The 23260-nt window shown below is 37.1% G+C and overlaps 1 protein-coding gene across 7 annotated transcripts in view; it reads right to left on the bottom strand.

Moving 5' to 3' along the window:
* The window catches only part of SEL1L2 (SEL1L2 adaptor subunit of ERAD E3 ligase), a 144765-nt gene that overhangs the window by 93307 nt on the left and 28198 nt on the right, over nt 1–23260 (bottom strand). For all 7 annotated transcript variants that reach the window (XM_027620604.2, XM_027620606.2, XM_027620609.2 and 4 more), the window contains exon 3: nt 2521–2689. In XM_027620604.2, coding sequence (XP_027476405.2) covers nt 2521–2689 — 169 coding nt within the window. The remainder of the gene's footprint in view (nt 1–2520; nt 2690–23260) is intronic.

The raw sequence follows: 23260 nt of genomic DNA, 5'->3' as shown, positions 1-23260 counted from the left end.
TGGAATCCCTTAGTTCTCAATTTCTATCTGTTGCCTTTATTAGCCATGATCACCTTTCTAGATGTACTTCTGTCAGAAAGAAACATTTTCTGATTTATGTAAATTTCAGAAATGGATATTATGATTGTTATAAGACAGGGCTTCTTAAACGTCCTTAGGACATTTAGATAGCCTGTGATGAATGCATGTACATTCTCTGGAGGTCTGGAAAACAGGAAGGCATTTCTTTGAAGTCTTAGGTATGATATCAAAATATGAATTTTGAAATCTATTGCATACATTATAGCTGTTAGTTCTAAAATAAAGATGTTTTCAACTATTTGCTATTATTTACTTCCCTTTTAAACCTTCAGGTAAATTTGGTCCTCAGGAAATTGCATCATCTTTACCATATAGTTCCATATTTGCTCAAAGCCATATTGAGAAGCATGAGATTAAAATTTCTTGATATTGTTAGCTTACTTTTGTGAGAGGCATATGGCATAATGGCTAAAAGCTAGAGGACTTTGGCACCAGACCATCTGAGTTCAAATTCTAGTTTTCCTACTATTTTCTGTGATGCTAAGCAAATTATTGCTCTGTGCTGCAGGTTTCACATCTTATCAAGTAGAGATAATATAACCTATCTTAAAATTGGGTAAAACACTTAAAACAATAGGGAAAATGCTTAATTATAAATAGCTTGTTATTTATTATTCTTAGGTGTAATATAACCACTTCCATATAAGGAAAAGAGTACTTTTTTGAAGGGTGGCATTACTTCCCCTTTTAATTTTTGTCTTATTTTTTAAATTCCGGTATAATTAACATACAGTTTTATATTAGTTTCAGGTGTACAATATAGTGATTCATTTATTTACTCTTTTAGACAGCAGAAGCTCCTTCAACAATCTCTACCTACCTTACTTGCCAAATTAATCAATACTTTTCATTTCTTCTATCCAACTTATTACTGATGTCCACAGCATACTGAATGCTTGCAGACTGTGGCATTCTCTTTAGTAAATGTGTACATTTCTGTTCCCCCACCTTGCATGCTTACCAAAGATCAGGAGTATTGGTTCCCAAACCTATCTGTGCCAGTTTTACTGTTTATAACTATGGAATTTAACTAAAAAACAAGTAATTCATCAGTCTTACACAATTCACAGTGCTGGGTGTTATACACAAGCAATGAATCATGGAACACTACATCAAAAACTAATGATGTTTAAATGGTGACTAACATAACATAATAAAACAAAATTTTAAAAAATTTAAAAAATTAAAAAAAGACAATAATAGACCAAAAAAAAAAAAAAAAACCATGTAAACTGATTACACCTAAGTGCAAAAAGAAAATGTGTTTCTATATAACGTTATTGAAAAACAGTGAGAAAACTTGATAAAGGAGAGCCATTAAAAGTTATCCACTTTAATTGTAGGTGAAGCATCTATAAATGACTGAGGAAAAAGTCTGCAAATATTTGGAAGGATTCTGCTCACAGATTGTTCCATAAGTGTCTTTAGTTCCTTGTTTCATTAAAAATTTGAGATGGGAGATCATGGATGATGCATTTGAGTGTGGTTTATACTACAAATGCCAATCAGTAGACCAAAGCTAAATAAAAGGCAAGTCATATTTCTATGTCAAAAACTGGTCAAATGAATGTTTCAATGTATATGATTTAGATTTAAAATAAATTTAAGATATGTACATATTTTTATAATGCCATTAAAAACTGATATCCTTAATTTTTCTCTGCCAAAGAAGTTTCCCTCTCTTAAATAAGATGTTAATAAAATAGCAATTCATACATAACCTGTTACAAAAGAGAAAGCTTTCATGAAACAGACTTAAATGCTAGAAATGATTCCTAAATTTTATAATTGAGGGTCAGTTAACTCCTGTACATAGTAGCTATGGAAACATTGTTTATATTTTCTAGACCCTTCTTGCATCCAGAGAAATCTATCAATTAACTGGCTATGTCTTTATTAGGGAGAGATTTAGATTGCTAGACTAGAAAAAAGAAGGACACTATATTAATTTTGGTTTTGTTTAAAGTCTGAGTGTTCCTATTAGCAGAATAACTGATAAATGTTTTATCCACATAATTTTGGAGACTTTTTTTTTTATCCAGGAGTCCTAATTATCAACCTTGCTTATTACCATCAGAACAAAATCTGAATCTAAAAGAAGCTGAAAAATTTAAAGCTTTTGTGTGTATGAATATTTATGACTATATTCTAAGACTTCTCAGAAAGTAGCTCTAAAATTTTATTTTAGATTACATGAAGTCATTTTTAATTTACATGGTAGAGGGAATTCTACTTACAACAATTTTTTAGAGATTTACTTATTTATTTATTTGAGAGAGAGAGGGAAAGAGAATGTGGAGAGAGGGGAAGAGAATTCTCAGGTAGACTCCATGTTGAGCCTGACCTGGGGCTTGATCCCAGGACCCCAAGATCATGATCTGAGCCGAAACCAAGAGTCGGACACTTAACCGACTGAGCCACCCAGATGCCCCTACTCACAATGATTTTTATTTCTTTTCGAGAGATCTTTATTTTGAATTCCTTTTATTCTTAATTTACGTTGAATCTTCTTTTTTCCTAAGGCATTTTCTCTTTGATAGATCACTTTAATCAGTTTTCTTCGTTCCAATATGTGTGATAAAAATTGTTTGAGTTCATTCGCTGATACCTACAAAGAAAAAGATTTTTGCTCATTTTTTCATGGGTAACCATTCTTTTTCTTTCTTTAAAAGATTTTATTTATTTATTTTACAGAGAGAGAGAGAGACAGCGAGAGAGGGAACACAAGCAGGGGAAGTGGGAGAGGGAGAGGCAGGCTTCCTGTGGAGCAGGGGCTTGATCCCAGGACCCTAGGACCATAACCTGAACCCAAGGCAGACGCTTAACGACTGAGCCACCCAGGCGCCCCTCATGGGTAACTTTTCAAAATGAAACAAGAACATGAAAAATAAAAAAAAAAACATGAAAATTTTATATGTTCATGTTAAAAATACTATTTAATGCAATCACTCTAATTGCTGCTTTTTTTAAATCCAAATGATAGATGACTTACTTCACTTTAAGAATTCATATATTTTATGATAAAAGCCTTTTAAACCTATCGCATTTTCATCTGAACTGCAGAGCCACACATTAAAAACTAAATGTTATAAATAAAATAAAATAGTAGGAGAATTTAACCAATTTTACCCTTCTGGTAAGTTGTCATGGTAATACCAATTGTGTGAGTTAAAAAAAAAAAAGAAGATGTTGGTATTCCTTACACATCACAACAAATTTATAATGGGTGGATAGTATAGAAAATCTTGACTGTATGGAGAAAAATGTAAAAAAATGTTTCCCAAAGTACTTTCTAGAAGTTATATAATTAATCTATTTTAACTAAGGAAAGGGATTTGGAAGGATTGTTTTTGAGTAGTAGAAAATAATGAAGATTTTAAGAGAGAAAATTGAAAAGCTTTATGGAGATACATATTCATGATTTACATATATACTTTTTCAGGGAAAATTATATTTAGAGACTGAAAAAATTCTTTTATTTGTCAACCACTACTTCCAAGAAGAGTAAAGGTTTTTATTTGTTTGCTTTTTTATACCGTATCACAATTTAAACTCCCTCTTTTCAAGAGCACTTTCTGGAATGCTTAAAATGCTTTCCTCAGTAGTAGCAAAGGCATCAGAACGGTGTGGCCCAGAGGTTAGAGCATGCAGGGACATGAAGTCACGTAAGGACTTTAAAAAAAAAAAAAAACCGGGGGCGCCTGGGTGGCTCAGTTGTTAGGCGTGTGCCTTCGGCTCCGGTCATGATCCCGGGGTCATGGGATTGAGCCCCGCGTCGGGCTCCCTGCTCAGCGGGGAGCCTGCTTCTCCCTCTCCCACTCCCCCTGCTTGTGTTCCCTCTCTCGCTGTGTCTCTCTGCCAAATAAATAAATAAAATCTTTAAAAAACAAACAAATAAACAAACACTAAACCAGCTTTATTGAGATATAATTCACATACTATAATTATACATGTATAATTGTACATTTAAAGTATACAGCTCAGTGGTTTTTAGACTATTCACAGAAGTGTGGGACTAGCTCCAGTCAATTTTAGAACATTTTTATCACCTTGAGAAGAAACCATGAGTCCTTTAGTTAGTAGCCTCCCTATTCTCCCATTCTCCCTACCCCAGCTTCAACAACCACTAATCTATGCTTTGTCTCAATGGATTCCCCTCTTCTGGATTTTCACATGAATGAAATCATCTAGTATATGGTATAGTATATGGGTTTTTGTGATTGACTTCTTTCACTTAGCATAACATTTTCCAGGTTGATCCATGTTGTAGTATGGCCAAATGATATTCCTTACATGGATATACTACATTTTGTTCATGCATTTGTCTGCTGATGGACATTGGAGCTGTTTCCAATGTTTGGCTATTATGAATAATGGACATTCATGTACAAGTTTCTGTGTGGATATGTAAGGATTTTAAATGTGATTCTTCTTATTGAAGGGTGGCCAGATTAAGCAATTAAAAATACAAAATGCCCAGTTAAATTTGAACTTCACACAAGCAATGAATTTTTTTTAAAGTGTAAAAATGTGACCAATATTGCATGTTAACAGACAGACCCCGTGTATAATGGCTCAAAATCAACAGATGGGTGTTCAAGTCAGTGGCAGCTCTGCTCTGTGCTGTCATTCAGAGACTCAGGCAAGCAGAGGCTATGCCAAGCTTCAGCATGTGGATTCCAAGGTATCCCTGAGCATTTGCATCTAGCAGACAGAAAGGGAAAGAGCATAGAAGATCATGTGCAGAATGGGGTTTTGTTTTGTTTCATTTGGTTTGCTTCTTTTTCTTTTCTTTAATAAGCCAGACCTGGAAGTGGCACAGGGTGGCATACATTTTCCATTGGCTGAAACTGTCACATGGCCTCACCCAAATGCATGGGGAGAATGGAAACATAACGCAACAGAACAAAACAAAACAAAACCCTGCTGTTCTGAGAACTGGGGAGATAGCCATAAACAACAACAACAAAAAATTCTCTGCACTCAAAAAGCTGATGTTCTGGTGGGGAAGATAATAATCAACTAATCAACTGATAAAAGCAGGGTTTTTGTTTTGTTTTGTTTTTGTTTTTAAGAGTAGGGAGGGAATTGATAAAAGTTGGTCTTATTTGGTACAGGATGGTTAGGGACAAGGTCTCTGATAACATTTGAATAGACCCCTATGTGGGTAAGGAGGAGTTAGTCCTGCAAATACCATAGGAAAGAGACTTCTGGCAGAGGGAACAGTAAAAGCAAAGGCCCTGAGTTAGAAGCACACGGGTGTGAAAGTGAGATGGTGCAGCTGCAGCAGAATGGGGTAGGGAGAGTAGTAAATAAGGCAGAAGCAGCTCTGAGGCTGGCATCAGGATTCTGAACTGTGTTCTGTGTGAAGGAGAGACTCTTGGTTCTGAGTAGAAGAGTGATATTGACTGACTTAAATTTCAAAAGGATCACCCGGCTGCTATATGTTGGAGAAAGGGTGGGAAAAGAGAGGTTCCTGAAATAAACTGGGTGAGAGTTGATGGTGGCTGTGAAGTAAGAAGATGATCGGGGGAAGTGGTGATAGTGGTTGGTTTCTGAATGTATTTCAGAGGTATTACTGGCAGGATTTTCTGTTGAAGGATTTATAATGTATATTTTAGTTTCAAACAGCAAACCCAATGGAAGTATGTTTCTAAACTCTAAGTTTAAAGTATGTGCTTTGGAAGTGTTTTTAAACTCCTAAGGGCCATTAAAGATTAACCATAGCTCTCCAGCAGAGTGACATGATGTTCCAATAATGCCTTACCTAGCCCTCTTGCCTCTTTGCTTCCCTGTCTCCTAAAGATTCATGGCTGGATGAGTTTTTCTTAAGCATCTGTTTGAACATATCACTGCCCAACTCAGAAACCCTCAGTTCTTAGTGACAACAGGATAAAATCAAAGTCAAGTGGACAGAATCTAATATTCTTCACAGTCTAGCCTAAAAATGTCATAGTAACCTTACTTCTTACTACTCCCACACCTACACAGACATCCACTACAGTCAAACTCTTCTACCTCCTATTCCCCAAATAGAAGGGCTTCTTTCCTACTTCCTTGTCCTTGCTTATTCAGTTTTAATTGATCCCTCTTTCCTATTATCCCAAATATCACTCCTGTTCCCAGGCCTACCTCAAATTCCTTCTCCCCAAAGCCCTCCCATTTCACTCTCCCACAGTGATCTCCCTTCCCTCTGACCTTATGGTGTCTTCCCTTCTTGGTTAGCAGTAGCTCACTGCTCTATGGTCTCTGCAGCTGAGATCATTCCATAGCATACAGTTCACGTTTTATCTGCTCAATTAATTATAGATGCTTTAGAAACTTTTTTGTATAGTTCTCATCTCAAGTAGAATGTCTTGAGTAAAGGGGATCCTAATAAATGTGTGGATTTCTTTATTTGGGGGAAATCCCCTGTTTTCTTAAAGCACAGGAAAGGTAGAAGCATCCTCTTCTAAGGGAAACTAAACTATCTGTGGGCTTGGAGAAAAGAAGGTTTGAATTTATCTTACTGTACATTTAATCTTATCTGTGGCTAGATCATGCTTTTTGTGGCTACAGCCATTTCCAAAGTAGGACTAGTCTAATGGTACTTTGCCTGAAAGCAAAAACAAACACGCAACAACAGTACTGGAGTGCAGAACATTTTTTAATAGCTTCCTGTTTAAAAATGTAAGCTGTCTGCTAAGGCTTGAGGTTTGACTTAAGGTTTTTTACATTGTTTTGTTTGGATGGTAATTAATAAGCTTTATTCTTAAAACAAAACACAAGTTTACTTAAAAAATTTTTTTTCAGGTTTTTATTTATTTGACAGAGAGATAGAGAGAGAGCACAAGTAGGCCGAGCGGCAGGCAGAGGGAGTGGGAGAAGCAGGCTCTCTGCTGAGCAGGGAGCCCGACGTGGGGCTCGATCCCAGGACCCTGGGACCATGACCTGAGCTGAAGGCAGCCGCTTAACTGACTGAGCCACCCAGGCGCCCCACAAGTTTACTTTTCAAATATTTTGATTACTTGTTAACATATCAACAGACAACTTATTCAAAATTGTTCACCATAATTACTCATATTCCAAAATAAATGTTATAGATTTTAAAAGTTTCATTTACATTTCCTTCTTATTTTCTGTTCACCACTAATTAACTATGTCTAACTGTGGGTAAGTTAATTAACCCCTCTGTGACTCAGTTTACAATAAACATAAATAGTAAATGTAAATGTAAAATGGGGTAATAATATTGCCTATATCACTGGATTGTTGTGAGGATCATTTAAGTTAATACGTGTGAAAACCCTGTGTATAGCAAACAATCCATAAATATTAGCTATTATTATTATTATTATATTGACTATATATGTACCCTATGTAAATAAATGTTACTATATTTCTGTTTCAGATTCTAAACTACTAGGTCCTAGGTATTTTGGCTATTTAATTTGCTCTGTTCATCAGTGAGGTAGGATGTTTCAGCCTGGGATAAGCAGAATATCTAAACATCTTTTCATTAGCAGACCATATTTTTATGATATATATTTTCTGGACTAATTTCACTTAAGGACAGTAAACAACAATTTTAGCATATCCTAGGACCCTACTGCTGCCAGAGATGCTTTTGATGCTGAATGTAAGTTAGCCCCCAAATTTTCAATAACAACAATATGACTAGTGTTAATGGGACTTTAACAGCCTCCTCAAATAATTTTTGAGAGGCAGCAGGTATGAAATAATCAAGTAATGAACCAACCTGTTCTTTAAGGCTAAAAGAATCAGTGATTCATTCATTCAATACATTTATGCTGGGCACTCACTAGGAACTGGAAGATAGAGAGGAATCTGTCTGATCTTATGGAACTTCCATTCGTCTGTGAGAAGGCAATAACCAATAAATAAATAAGTGAACAAGTTAGTATCAGGTGTCAATACATGCTATGAAGAGATTAAAACAAGGAGATGTAAAGAGTGAAATGTAGGATGAGGAGGGGTTGGTGCATAGCTCATTTAGATTGGATGCCCAAGAAAAGCCTCACCGAAGAGGTGACTTTGGAGCCAAGAATTTAATGACAAGAAAGCAGTTCTGTATAGTTAGACGGCAGAGCATTTCAGGCAGAGGGAACAGTAAGTACCAAAGTTCTAAAGTGGGAACAAACTTGTATGCTCTAGGAATAAGGCCCAAGTAGCTGAATGAATACGAGTTAAGGGAAGAATTGTAAAAGAGGAAGACAGAGAAAGAAGTAGGGGGTCACATCATATAGGGATATGGGATGGAGTATTTTGTTCAAAAGATAAGAGGAAGATACCAGAGTGTTTTAGGCAACATACTCTGATTTATATTTTAGAAAGAAAGAAAGAACATTCTGGCTGAGAAGTGAGGAGCAGATTGCACAGAATTAAGAGTGGGACCAAGAAGAATGGTTCAGAGACTACTGTCATCAACCAGGAGAGGGATGATGAAATTTGAAGTGCAGAAGTAATGGAGATAAACTACTTGGGCAAACTTAGGATATGTTTTGGAGGTAGTGCAGCTGGGGGTTATATGGATCAGAAGTAGGGTAAGAGAAAGGACAAAGTCAAAGATAACTTCTTGTCTTTTGACGAGATTCCAGTTACAAGGATGAAGAAGAATGGGAAGCAAGGGTGAATTTTGGAGGAGGAAATCAGTCTCACCCCACCCAGACACATAACTATATGTGGTAATGTCTCCAAACTGTGTGACTGTCTATGAAAAACAAAATTTTTTTTTTTTTTTTTTTTTTTTGTCTAAGAGGAGTAAGGTGTGAGCTATGTTTGCTATGGAATGAGAAGTGAGTATCATTCCTTGCAAAAGAGAGAGAGGTGAGAAATTAAAGAAGGACTGGTGGGTAAGGATTCTTTGCCTGTCAGTGACTTACTTTCCCTAGGACTCAACAAAGGCTTTCTTGCTTTCCTTTAACTATCTATGTCCCTTTTTCTTTCCTGGCTCACATGCCCCAAAATAGCCACTGTTCCTTGGCATTGTGTAATACCCTAAATTCTGCTGAAAAACTTCTCTGGAAAAAGAGCACATGGAAGGTAAGAAAGCATGTGAGGACATATGGGACAATAGGAATGGCAAACCGAGAGTAGCTCAGCACCTCCTCATTAATGGCCCTTGTCTAGGTGAATGAATGGGGTGCTACAGGGTTGTAGAAGAGACAGCAACACAGGCTGCTGTCTTTGGTTTGGCAAGATGGAGGAACTGAATTTCCATTTTCTCCACTATATATAGATGTGGATTCCATATCCTATGTTTAGGTCACTCTATTTCCAAAGAGTATGAACATTAGGGCTCTAGGCATTATCAGAGAAAAGCCAAGTTATGGAGAAAGCCAGGAGGAAGTGGAAAAAAAGAAAAGAGTTTTCTTAGGTCATCGGTTCTCAAGAGTATGGTCTCTGGAAATGGCAACACCAGCATCACATGGGAGTCACAAATGCAAATTATCAGCCCCACTCAAGGTCTACAGAATCAGAAACTCTGAGGGTGAAGCCCAGCAACACGTGTTTTAACAAGTCCTTCAGGTGATTCTGATATATGCTAAAGTTTGGGAACCCTTGCCCTAGGTCATAGCAAAGAAGGTAGTCAGCCAAATTAAAGTGGAATTAAAATACACAAATAAAATTGTACAAACATTTATATCACTCATCAGATAGTGAAAATATCTACACATATAGCAAAGATTCACACTGATGTTGTCTGGAATTATGGTTTTATTTATTTATTTTTAAGATTTTATTTATTTATTTGTCAGAGAGAGAGAGCACAAGCAGGGGGAAATGGCAGGCAGAGGGAGAAGCAGGCTCCCTGCTGAGCAAGGAGTCCCATGTGGGACTCTAGCCCAGGACCCTGAGATTATGACCTGAGCCAAAGGCAGACACTTAACTGACTGAGCCATCCAGGCATCCCTAAATTATGGTTTTAATCAGGTATTTAAGGTATATCGGGTTATTCAAGCTTTCTAGTTTGTCTTAAATAAATGTATATATATTTGGAAAAAAGAGACTGTCACTTTTGAAGTTGCAAATCTCACTGTTTTAGTAGTTTTTCTTCCCTAAAGTAAGATGCTATTTGTGAGATGCTTATATTGAAGCAAAGATATTTTTAGTGATGGTCTTAGTGTTTTTCATTTTGCCTAAAGTATTTTCAGTTAAGAATAAAAAACAATCTTAGAATACTTTTTCCTAATATGCCTAAATTTTTAAAATTTTTTTTTAAAAATTAAAAATTTTAATATTGGGGCGCCTGGGTGGCTCAGTCGGTTAAGCGACTGCCTTCGGCTCAGGTCATGATCCCAGGGTCCTGGGATCGAGCCCCGCATCGGGCTCCCTGCTCGGCGGGAAGCCTGCTTCTCCCTCTCCCACTCCCCCTGCTTGTGTTCCCTCTCTCGCTGTCCCTCTCTCTCTCTCTCTCTCTCTGTCAATTAAATAAATAAAATTTAAAAAAAAAATAAAAATTTTAATATTTTTTAAATTAAAAAAAAAGCAAATGTGGCAATAGCCACCCCTAAGTTAAAAGAATAGTTGTCTCTTAGAGGAAATAATTCATTCATCAGTGAAAACATTTCTTTTTCTTGGAAAAGACAGTGCTCATTATTTTATTGTGTATTTGTGTATCTACCTTCTAAAGTCACCAAATGACAATAGTCCACAGCTATCCAAGGATGATTTTTGAAATATAGGAAAATGGTAAAGTATAAAGTAAAAGGGGAAAATAAAACAGCATTACTGATACTAATAATATAGTGCTAGCATAACACTTCTGATAATTGATAAATGCATTATAAGGGTAGCTTTCTGAAATTAAGAGAACATTAAGAACTGATACATACTGAAATACTTATACCCTGCATTTTTAAAAATGCAAGGAGCACAAAATTATATTTAAACCCATAGCCATATTAAGTATTCATGGTAAGGTTATATATAGATTATTAAAATCAAAAGGAAACCCTAGAAAACTGTTTATTGTCACTAATTTCAGTACTTTTTTTCTCATAAATTTCACTAAAGTTACTGACAAATAGTTTCTGTTCTGTATCTGATACAAATATTGCTAAACAATGATATTCTGTCATTTATAAATATTTATCAAGCACTTACTATATTTTAGAGATCCTAAGGCTCTGAGATATAGAAGTGAACAAAAAATAAACAGCCTGTATTCATGGAGCTGAATATCCAGAGGGAAGTTAAATATGAACAATTATATAAATACATAATGATATGTGATAAAAAATATTTAGAAAGTGATGAAGTATGCTATTTTAGAAAGATGATTAAGAAAAGTTTTTTTTTAAAAAATTCTTTTGTATTGTTTTTTGAGGGAGAAACATAGGAGTACATATCTGAATAAAGTATGTACTGGGGGCAATGAGCCACCTGATTACCTGACAGATCATCCCAGGCAGAGGGAAGAGCAGACCCTAAGGTAGGAATATACTTGAGATTCTAAACATATTATGGAGGCCAAGATGGCTGGAATGGAGTGAGTAATGGGGAGAGTGGTTAGAGCTCAGATAAAGAGCAAAGAACAGGTCATGCAAGGTCCTGAAGGACAGGATGAAGAGTTTGGCTTTGTTCTATGTATAATGGAACACATAATTTGAGGTGAACAGACTACAGTAGGGTAAGAATGTAGTCAGAACCAGGGAGTTCACTACCACAGTAGTCCAACACAGTCTAAACGGGTGATGTTGGTGTTTGGTGGTAGAGTAGTTAAGTGGTTGGATTCAGGATGTATTTTAAAGACCAAGATAGTTGGGGTGTTGGGTATGAAAGAAGTAGAAAGTGACTTTTAGCATCTGGTGGATGAAGGAGCCATTTGCTGGTATGAAAGACACCAGGGAGGAACAGGTTTGGGGTTGAGGAAAACCAAGAGGTCAGTAGTCAACATGTTGAGTGTCAGAAGCCTTTTAGATATCCCAGTAGAGATGTCTAAGCCACATTTAGGCAATTTGTGTCTTGAGTTGAGGCAGTGTACGTGGTTATAGATGTTGGGAGATTGATACAGTGGATGAGCGGGATGTAAAATCAGTCTTTAGACTATTTTTTCAATGAGAAAAAGAAAAATAGCAAAGTCATCAGTGAAGAGTGAGGGATAGATGTGCTGGATTTAAGGAAGACAGGAGAAAATATGAAACAGAAGCCTTAGAGTTGGGGGATAATAAATTTGACTAGGGAGATATTCAGGTTTGCAGAGAAACACTGAAGGCCTAATTGAGGCTTGTGATCATGAAATTAAAATGAGACTGGTTGTGTTTATTTCCAGCCACATTTCAGCTACTCGGGTGCAGGGACTGAATAGTGGAGAACTGTACTCAGTCAGGGTTGAGGTTTCACCACTAAACTGGATGGAGTGCAAGAGGAGTAATTAAATGGAAGATCTATATGAGGCAGTGATCTTACATGACCCTCAAACCCTTATCTGCAATTCCCAAATCCAAAAAAATCTGAAAACCTGAAGATTTTTCAGTAGTTTGGTGCTCAAATTCAGTTAGTAGGAAAACCTGTCTGGCCCTGATGTGAAGTTATTTATGTTCTTTATTAACCCCATTTAATGTGAATATTCATGTTTTGCTGCATAAATAATAATATGCTTGAAAACAATGTATTTCCCCAGTCTCAGCTGGAGGTATCCTATAATATATGATATGTAGGTCTGTGTCCTATATGACATGTATGTCTGTGTGTGTAGTAGTATATTTCCACAGTTAAAAAAAGCAACCCTGAATTCTGCCTCAAAGTCTTCCAATAAATTGAAGAGGAGAAGACATTTCCCAACTCATTCTATGAAGCCAGCATTACCCTGATACCAAAGCAAGACAAGGACACTACAAGAAAACTACAGACCAATATTCCTGATGAATATTGATGTAAAAATCTTCAACAAAATACTAGCAAATAGAATTCAAGAGTACATTAAAGGATTATACAGTATGACCAAGTAGGAATTATTCCTGGAATGCAAGGATGTTTCAACATAAAAAACTGATCAATGTAATAACAGCATTAACAGACCGAAGGGGGAAAACCCCCACATGATCATCTCAATTAATGTAGAAAAAGCATTTGACAAAATTCAATACCTTTTCATGATCAAATCACTCACAAACTAGGAATAGATAGCAACTACCTCAACATAACAAAAACCATATGTAAAAAAACCACAGCTAACCACATTCTTAACAGTGAAAGACTGAAAGCTTTGCCTCTAATATTAGGAACAAGGCAAGGATGTCACTCCACCATTGCTATTCAACATAGTACTAGAAGTCCTAGTCCAGAGCAATTAGGCAAGAAAAAGAAGTAAAAGACATCTAACTTGGAAAGGAAAAATAAAATTATCTCTGCTTACAGATGACATGATCTTATATGTAGAAAACTCTAAGATTCCACAAAAAATTTTAGAACTAATAAATTTAGCAAAGTTGCAAGATACAGTATCCACGCACAAAAATCAGTTGCATTTCTATATACTAACAATGAACAAGCCTAAAAGAAAATTAAGGAAGCAATTCCATTCAAAACAGCATAAAAAAAATAAAGCACTTAGAAATAAACTTACCAAGGAGGCATAAGACAAACACTGAAAACTACGTAAGTTTGCTAAGAGAAATTAAAGAAGATAAAAATAAATAGAAAGACATCATGTGTTCACGAAGTGAAAGATTCAATATTTTTAAAATGTTAATAGTACCCAAAGTGATTACAGATTCAGTACAATCCCTATCAAAATCCCAGTGGCATTTTTTTTCTTCAGAAATGGAAGAATTCCTCCAAAATTCATTCGGAATCTGAGGGACTCTGACTAGCCACAACAATCTGGAGAGATAAAAACAATGTTGTAGGTCTAACATTTCCTAATATCAAAAATTTTTACAAAGCTATAGTAATTAAGACAGTGTATAATGGAATAAAGACAGATGTGAAACAGAACAGAGAGCTAGGCAGTAAACCTTCATATATGGTCAAATGATCTTCAACAACAGTGCCAAGACCATTCAGTGAAGGGAAAGGACAGTCTTTTCAACAAATTTGACTGGGAAAATTGGATATCCACATACAAAAGAATAAAGTATACTATATACAAAAGTTTACTCAAAATGGGTTAAAGACCTAAATGTAAGACCTGAAAATATAAAAACTCCTAGAAGAGAACATAGAGAAAAGCTTTATGATATTGCATTTGGTGATGATTTCTTGGATATGATACCAAAAGCATAGGCAAAAAAGTACAAATAGATAAACTGGGCCACATCAAAATTTAAAGCTTCATTGCATCCAAGGGCATTATCAAGAGAATGAAAAAGCAACACGGAAGGGAGAAAATGTCGGCAAATTATGTATCTTATAAGTGGTCAATATCTAGAATATATAAAGAACTCTTACAATTCAACAATAAAAAGTCAAATGATTCTATTTAAAGGGGTACGTTGTGTGGCTCTTGATTTTGGCTCAGGTCATGATCTCAGGGTTGTGAGATCTAGTCCTGTGATGGCTCTGTGTTGGGCATGGAGCCTGTTTAAGATTCTCTCCCTCTCTCTCAGCCCCTCCTCACCCTTGTGCATGCATGTACACATGCTCTCTCTCTCTCTCAAAAAATAAAAATAAAAAAAAATGGGCAAAGGACTTGAATAGACTTTTCCCCAAAGAAGATATAAATGACCAATAAGCACATGAAAATATGCTCAACATCACTAACCATGAGGGAAATGTAAATCAAAACCACAATGAGATACCACCTCACACCCACTAGGATGGTTAATATAAAAAACACCCACCAACCCAGCAACATAGAAAAATCACAAATGTTGGTGATGATGTGGAGAAATTAGACTCTTGGGCACTTATACCCAAAAGAACTGAAAGCAGGATATCAAGATATTTGTACACCCATGTTCATAGCAGCATTATTCACAATAGCCAAAAGTTGTAAGCAACCCAGTGTCCATCATGGATAAATGTATAAACAAAATGTGGCATATACATACAATAGAAAATTATTCAGCCTTAAAAAGGAAGGAAATTCTGACACATGCTACATGAGGATGAACCTTTAGGACGTTAAGCTAAGTGAAATAAGCCAGTCACAAAAAGACAAATACTGCATGATTCTACTTATATGAGATGCTTAAAGTAGTCAAATCATAGAACAGAGGGGTGCCTGGGTGGCTCAGTTGTTAAGCGTCTGCCTTCGGCTCAGGTCATGATCCCAGAGTCCTGGGATCGAGTCCCACATTGGGCTCCCTGCTCTGTGGAGAGGCTGCTTCTTCCTCTCCCACTCCCTTTGCTGTGTTCCCTCTCTTGCTGTGTCTCTCTTAAAAAAAAAAAAATCAGAATAGAAACTAGAATGGTGGTTGCCAGGGACTGGGAGGAGAGAAGTGGACACTTGTCTTGTGGGTATAGAGTTTCAGTGTTACAAGATGAAAGAGTTCTGGAGATTGATTGTACAATACGTGTACTAAGGTGTACTAACACTAATCAACTGTACACTTAAAATAGTTATTTTATGTATATTTTACCACAATTAAACAAACAAAACCCCTTGAATTCTGAAACACATTTGTTCCCAAGGTTTTGAGAAAGGAACTGTGCTCCTGTAGTGTAGCCATCAACTCTCAGCGAACTAAGAAGGAATATGAGGATGTGAATGATGAGCAGTGAAAGGGGCACATGGATTTGAGGTCCTGGTGGGACTGAAGCATTGATGGAGTAACTTAGAAAGCCCCAGGTGGTCTTCAGAGACTTGGAAGCTTAAACTTTTAATTTGGAAAAGGCATAGTCCAGATTATGACCATGGGAGTAGAGAGAGGGTGTATGTACTTACTGGAGCAAAAAAAAAAAAAAAAAAAAAAAATCTAAATAATGGGACTGAGAAGCTCGAATTCATGGATACTGAAATCTCTGAGATCTGGAGAGAAAGGCCACAAGCCACTTCTCCATCCTCATCTCCTATTATTCTCCTAATGAAAATGTAGCAATAAGGAAAGGGAAGGATACCCACCACCCCAACTAGGACCAACATGATTGTGTAGTGGGAGAAAATGCTTGAGAGGGCTGCAGGGGAAGTTCTCAGGAGAAAACTAGATTTCAGTTACAGTGAAGGTAAAGGTAACATTTGGAGAAGTAGGACCCCAAGAGAGGTGATTAGAAAGAAAGTAAGGGTCCAGGGGATGGAGAAACCACCATTTTATAACCAAAGTCTTGGGGAGATGGTAATAGCACGTTGAATTAAATCTGTAAACCCTTATTGTACATACTGCATGCAAAGCATTGCATTAGAAAAGATTAAAAGATACTTTCTTGCTTCTCTGGGCTTGGAGCTAGTTTGCAGGGACATGGCTAAATACACCAAGAATGTTGAAATCATTGGTAAATATGAGACCCATTATGGTGGCCTCCCTTAGGAGAATGGTGAAGAAAATGGAAATAAGCCAGCACAGCAAGTACATTTGCTCCTTCTTGTGGCAAAACCAAGATGAACAGATGAGATATGGGGATCTGGCACTATTGTTCCTGCAGGAAAATGGAAGCTGGTGATACCTGGATCTATACCACCACTTCTGCCATCACAGTAAAGTCCACCATCAGACAACTGAGGAAATTGAAAGACCAGTAGAAGCTCCACCATTTGAAACACTGCTAGCCTATTACAAAAAGCCTTCATTTATATAACAACAACAGCAACAAAGATACTTTCTTACCCTTCAGAAGCTCATGAAATCAATTTAAGCAATATCAAACAGAGACTTCACAAAGCTAAAAAAAAATCAGAACTTTTGGAAATTCCAAATTCTAGTAACTGTATTTGGTACATGGTAGGCATTGTGTTGAATGAATGAAATTTGTAATACGAAGATCTTTTAAATCTGAATGGGCTTAGTTATTCTACTTTGTAAATTGGGGATAGTAACTAGCCATTTAAATAACCAGTTGACATCCTTTACAGAAACGTTGGGAGGAATAAAATGATGCAAAGGGATTTCATAAAGACTAAATTATCACATAACTGTAAGACATGATTATGAATATGAATTATGAATATAATGACATAAATTAAGGTACCAAAATATGTGAAAAACATCTATCTCCTGGAACAAGATATTTATCTCAAAAACAAAAAGAATGTGTCTGTCTAGTTGAAATACAGAGTGGAACCTAGCACTCTTGGAACTCTGGTGAAACTGTTCAGTGCTGAGAGCTGGGCTACCTTTTCCTTGTTTTCAGAGTTTTCATTGTTGCTCTTGGTGGTGATTGTCATAATAGCCCCTCAGCGGTACACTTGAATTGCTCCCTAAAGGGGCATCAGTTACTCCCTGGTACTACATTAGATACCTGGGGATTTATCATCTGTGATCATGATCATTGTTTAATACAGAAGAAAATAACACAAAAATCCTGAAAATATTAGATCCTTACACAAGACAAAATGTCTTTAACTGTTTTTGTGTGTGTGTGTGTGTGTGTGTGTGTGTTTACAAAGTGCGTGTTGGGGGAATAGAGGAGTAGATGACACTCTTTTGTGAACTGTGGAGTTGTAAAGCCAGAAAGAAAAAAACTAGGGAAAGGGAAGCTATACTTCGGTGGGTTTAAAAAAATTACAATGTAAATAGTAATTATTATGAAAGATAATCAGAATTTACCAGGTCTACAATGGGGTTAGAGATGGGGAAAGGTGTTTTCAGCCAGACAGTATCTTATTTGCAAAGGAGTCATGAAACAATATGGCACGTTTAGTGAACAGAGGTTACTTTACTCTGGCTGTAGTATAGAGTCCTTGGTATTTTCACTTCCGCTGTCTGAGCTCTATGACGTTGGTACTAAAGAAGTTTAAAAAAACATACTCCATTGGAAGTTGGTGAGATATAAAAGCAGTCTACCCTGGCATATTTTCTCATTTTATTACATTTTTTTATGTTATGTTAATCACCATATATTACATCATTAGTTTTTGATATAGTGTTCCATGATTCATTGTTTGCGTATAACACCTAGGGCTCCATTCAGTATGTGCCCTCTTTAATACCCATCACCAGGCTAGCCCATCCCCCCAGCCCCCTCTCCTGTAGAACCCCCAGGTTGTTTCTCAGAGTCCATAGTCTCTCATGGTTCATCTCCCCCACCGATTTACCCCCTTCATTTTTCCCTTCCTACTATCTTCTTTTTTTTAAAAAAAACATATAATGTATTATTTGTTTCAGAGGTACAGGTCTGTGATTCAACAGTCTTACACAATTCACAGTGCTCACCATAGCACACACCCTCCCCAATGTCTATCACTCAGCCACCCCATCCCTCCCACCCCCCACCACTCCAGCAACCCTCAAATTGTTTTCTGAGATTAAGAATTCCTCATATCAGTGAGATCATATGATACGTGTCTTTCTCTGATTGACTTATTTTGCTCAGCATAATACCCTCTAGTTCCATCCACGTCACTGCAAATGGCAACATTTCATTCCTCTTAATGGCTGCATAATATTCCATTGTATATATATACGACTTCTTCTTTATCCATTCATCTGTCAATGGACATCTTGGTTCTTTCCATAGTTTGGCTATTTTGGACATTGCTGCTATAAACATCGGAGTGCATGTACCCCTTCGGATCCCTACATTTGTATCTTTGGGGTAAATACCCAGTAGTGCAATTGCTGGGTCATAGGGTAGCCCTATTTTCAAGTTTTTGAGGAACCTCCATACTGTTTTCCCGAGAGGCTGCACCAGCTTGCATTCCCTCCAACAGTGTAGGAGGGTCCTACTTTCTCTGCATCCCCGCCAACATCTGTCGTTTCCTGACTTGTGAATTTTAGCCATTCTGACTGGTGTGAGGTGGTATCTCACTGAGGTTTTGATTTGAATTTCCCTGATGCCAAGCAATGTTGAGCACTTTTTCATGTGTCTGTTGGCCATTTGGATGTCTTTGCAGAAATGTCCGTTCATGTCTTCTGCCCATTTCTTTCTTTTTTTAAAAAATTTTTTATTGTTATGTTAATCACCATACATTACATCATTAGTTTTTGATATAGTGTTCCATGATTCATTGTTTGTGCATAACACCCAGTGCTCCACGCAGAACATGCCCTCTTTAATACCCATCACCAGGCTAACCCATCCCCCTAGCCCCCTCCCCTCTAGAACCCTCAGTTTGTTTTTCAGAGTCCATCATCTCTCATGGTTCATCACCCCCACCGATTTACCCCCTTCATTCTTCCCCTCCTGCTATCTTCTTCTTCTTCTTTTTCCTTAACATATATTGCATTATTTGTTTCAGAGGTACAGCTCTGTGATTCAACAGTCTTGCACAATTCACAGTGCTCACCATAGCACATACCCTCCCCAATGTCTAACACCCAGCCACCCCATCCCTCCCACCCTAACCCTACTCCAGCAACCCTCAGTTTGTTTCCTGAGATTAAGAATTCCTCATATCAGTGAGGTCATATGATACATGTCTTTCTCTGATTGACTTATTTCACTCAGCAAACCCCCTCCAGTTCCATCCACGTCATTGCAAATGGCAAGATCTCATTCCTTTTGATGGCTGCATAATATTACATCTGATGGCTGCATAATATTACGTCATGTATATATACCACATCTTCTTTATCCGTTCATCTGTCAATGGACACCTTGGCTCTTTCTAGTTTTCTTCTGCCCATTTCTTGATTGGATTATTTGTTCTTTGGGTGCTGAGTTTGATAAGTTCTTTATAGATTTTGGATACTAGCCCTTTATCTGATATGTCATTTGCAAATATCTTCTCCCATTCTGTGGGTTGTCTTTTGGTTTTGTTGACTGTTTCTTTTGCTGTGCAAAAGCTTTTTATCTTGAAGTCCCGATAGTTTCTCTTTGCCTTTGCTTCCCTTGCCTTTGGTGATGTTTCTAGGAAGAAGTTGCTGCAGCTGAGGTCGAAGAGGTTGCTGCCTGTGTTCTCCTCAAGGATTTTGATAGACTCCTGTCTCACTTTTAGGTCTTTCAACCATTTGGAGTCTATTTTTGTGTGTGGTGTAAGGAAATGGTCCAGTTTCATTCTTCTGCATGTGGCTGTGCAATTTTCCCAACACCATTTGTTGAAGAGACTGTCTTTTTTCCATTGGACATTCTTTCCTGTTTTGTCAAGGATTAGTTCACCATAGACTTGAGGGTCCATTTCTGGGCTCTCTATTCTGTTCCATTGATCTATGTGTCTGTTTTTGTACCAGTACCATACTGTCTTGATGATGACAGCTTTGTAATAGAGCTGGAAGTCCAGAATTGTGATGCCGCCAGCTTTGCTTTGCTTTTTCAACATTCCTCTGGCTATTTGGGTTCTTTTCTGGTTCCATACAACTTTTAGGATTATTTGTTCCATTTCTTTGAAAAAAGTGGATAGTATTTTGATAGGGATTGCATTGAATGTGTAGATTGCTCTAGGTAGCATTGACTTCTTCACAATATTTGTTCTTCCAATCCATGAGCATGGAACATTTTCCCATTTCTTTGTGTCTTCCGCAATTTCTCTCATGAGTATTTTATAGTTTTCTGAGTACAGATTCTTTGCCTCTTTGGTTAGATTTATTCCTAGCTATCTTATGGTTTTGGGTGCAATTGTAAATGGGATCGACTCCCTAATTTTTCTGTCTTCTGTCTTGTTGTTGGTGTATAGGAATGCCACTGATTTCTGTGCATTGATTTTATATCCTGCCACTTGACTGAATTCCTGTATGAGTTCTAGCAGTTTTGGGGTGGAGTCTTTTGGGTTTTCCACATAAAGTATCATATCATCTGCAAAGAGTGAGAGTTTGACTTCTTCTTTGCCGATTTGGATGCCTTTGATATCTTTTTGTTCTCTGATTGCTGTGGCTAGGACTTCTAATACTATCTTGAATAGCAGTGGTGATAGTGGACATCCCTGACGTGTTCCTGACCTCAGGGGGAAAGCTCTCAGCTTTTCCCCATTGAGAATGATATTCGCTGTGGGTTTTTCATAGATGGCTTTTATGATATTGAGGTATGTACCCTCTATCCCTATACTCTGAAGAGTTTTGATCAAGAAAGGATGCTGTACTTTGTCAAACGCTTTTTCTGCATCTATTGAGAGGATCCTATGATTCTTGTTCTTTCTTTTGTTAATGTATTGTATCACATTGATTGATTTGCAAATGTTGAAGCAACCTTGCAGCCCAGGGATAAATCCCACTTGGTGGTGGTGAATAATCCTTTTAATGTACTGTTGGATCCTATTGGCTAGTATTTTGGTGAGAATTTTTGCATCCATGTTCATCAAGGATATTGGTCCGTAATTCTCCTTTTTGATGGGGTTTTGTCTGGTTTTGGGATCAAGGTACTGGTGACCCCATAAAGCAAGTTTTCCTTCCATTTCTATTTTTTGGAACAGTTTCTGGTTTTGGGATCAGGGTAATGGTGGGCTCATAAAGCAAGTTTGGAAGTTTTCCTTCCATTTCTATTTTTTGGAACAGTTTCCGGTTTTGGGATCAAGGTAATGGTGGCCTCATAAAGCAAGTTTGGAACTTTTCCTTCCATTTCTATTTTTTGGAACAGTTTCAAAGAATAGGTATTAATTCTTCTTTAAATGTTTGGTAGAATTCCCCTGGGAAGCCATCTGGCCCTGGGCTTTTTTGTTTGTTGGGAGATTTTTGATACTGCTTCAATTTCCTTAGTGGTTATAGGTCTGTTCAGGGTTTCTATTTCTTCCTGGCTCAGTTTTGGTAGTTGATACATCTCTACGAATGCATCCATTTCTTCCGGGTTATCTAGTTTGCTGGCATAGTGTTGCTCATAATATGTTCTTACAATTGTTTGTATTTCTTTGGTGTTGGTTGTGATCTCTCCTCTTTCGTTCATGATTTTGTTGATTTGGGTCATTTCTCTTTTCTTTTTGATCAGTCTGGCCAGGGGTTTATCAGTCTTGTTAATTCTTTCAAAGAACCAGCTCCTAGTTTCGTTGATCTGTTCTACTGTTCTTTTGGTTTCTAGTTCATTGATTTCTGCTCTGATCTTTATTATTTCTCTTCTCCTGCTGGGTTTAGGCTTTATTTGCTGTTCTTTCTCCAGCTCCTTTAGGTGTAGGGTTAGGTTGTGTATTTGAGACCTTTCTTGTTTCTTGAGAAAGGCTTGTATTGCTATATACTTTCCTGTTAGGACCGTCTTTGCTGCATCCCAAAGATTTTGAACAGTTGTGTTTTCATTTTCATTGGTTTCCATGAATTTTTTTAATTCTTCTTTAATTTCCTGGTTGACCCATTCATTCTTTAGTAGGATGCTCTTTAGTCTCCATGTATTTGAGTTCTTTCCGACTTTCATCTTTTGACTGAGTTCTAGTTTCAAAGCATTGTGGTCTGAAAATATGCATGGAATGATCCCAACCTTTCAGTACCGGTTGAGACCTGATTTGTGACCTAGAATGTGATCTATTCTGGAGAATGTTCCATGGCACTAGAGAAGAATGTGTTTTCTGTTGCTTTGGGATGGAATGCTCTGAATATATCTGTGAAGTCCATTTGGTCCAGTGTGTCATTTAAAGTCTTTACTTCCTTGTTGATCTTTTGCTTAGATGATCTGTCCATTTCAGTGAGGGGGGTGTTAAAGTCCCCCACTATTATTGTATTGTTGTCAATGTGTTTCTTTGCTTTTATTATTAATTGCCTTATATCATTGGCTGCTCCCATGTTCGGGGCATAGATATTTACAATTGTTAGATCTTCTTGTTGGATAGAGCCTTTAAGTAAGATATAGTGTCCTTCCCCATCTCCTATTATAGTTTTTGGTTTAAAATCTAATTTGTCTGGTATAAGGATTGCCACCCCAGCTTTCTTTTGGTGTCCATTAGTATGGTAAATGGTTTTCCACCCCCTCACTTTTAATCTGGGGATGTCTTTGGGTCTAAAATGAGTCTCTTGCAGACAGCATATTGATGGGTCTTTTTTTTTTTTTTATCCAATCTGATAGCCTGTGTCTTTTTATTGGGGCATTTAGCCCATTTACATTCAGGGTAACTATTGAAAGATATGAATTTAGTGCCATTGTATTGCCTGTAAGGTGACTGTTACTGTATATTGTTTGTTTTCCTTTTTGGTCTATGTTACTTTTAGGCTCTCTCTTTGCTTAGAGGACTCCTTTCAATATTTCTTGTAGGGCTGTTTTTGTGTTTGCAAATTCCTTTAGTTTTTGT

This window comes from Zalophus californianus, chromosome 8 (assembly GCF_009762305.2).
Source record: "Zalophus californianus isolate mZalCal1 chromosome 8, mZalCal1.pri.v2, whole genome shotgun sequence".
Lineage (NCBI taxonomy): Eukaryota > Metazoa > Chordata > Mammalia > Carnivora > Otariidae > Zalophus > Zalophus californianus.
This window is presented reverse-complemented; position numbering and strand designations above follow the sequence as displayed.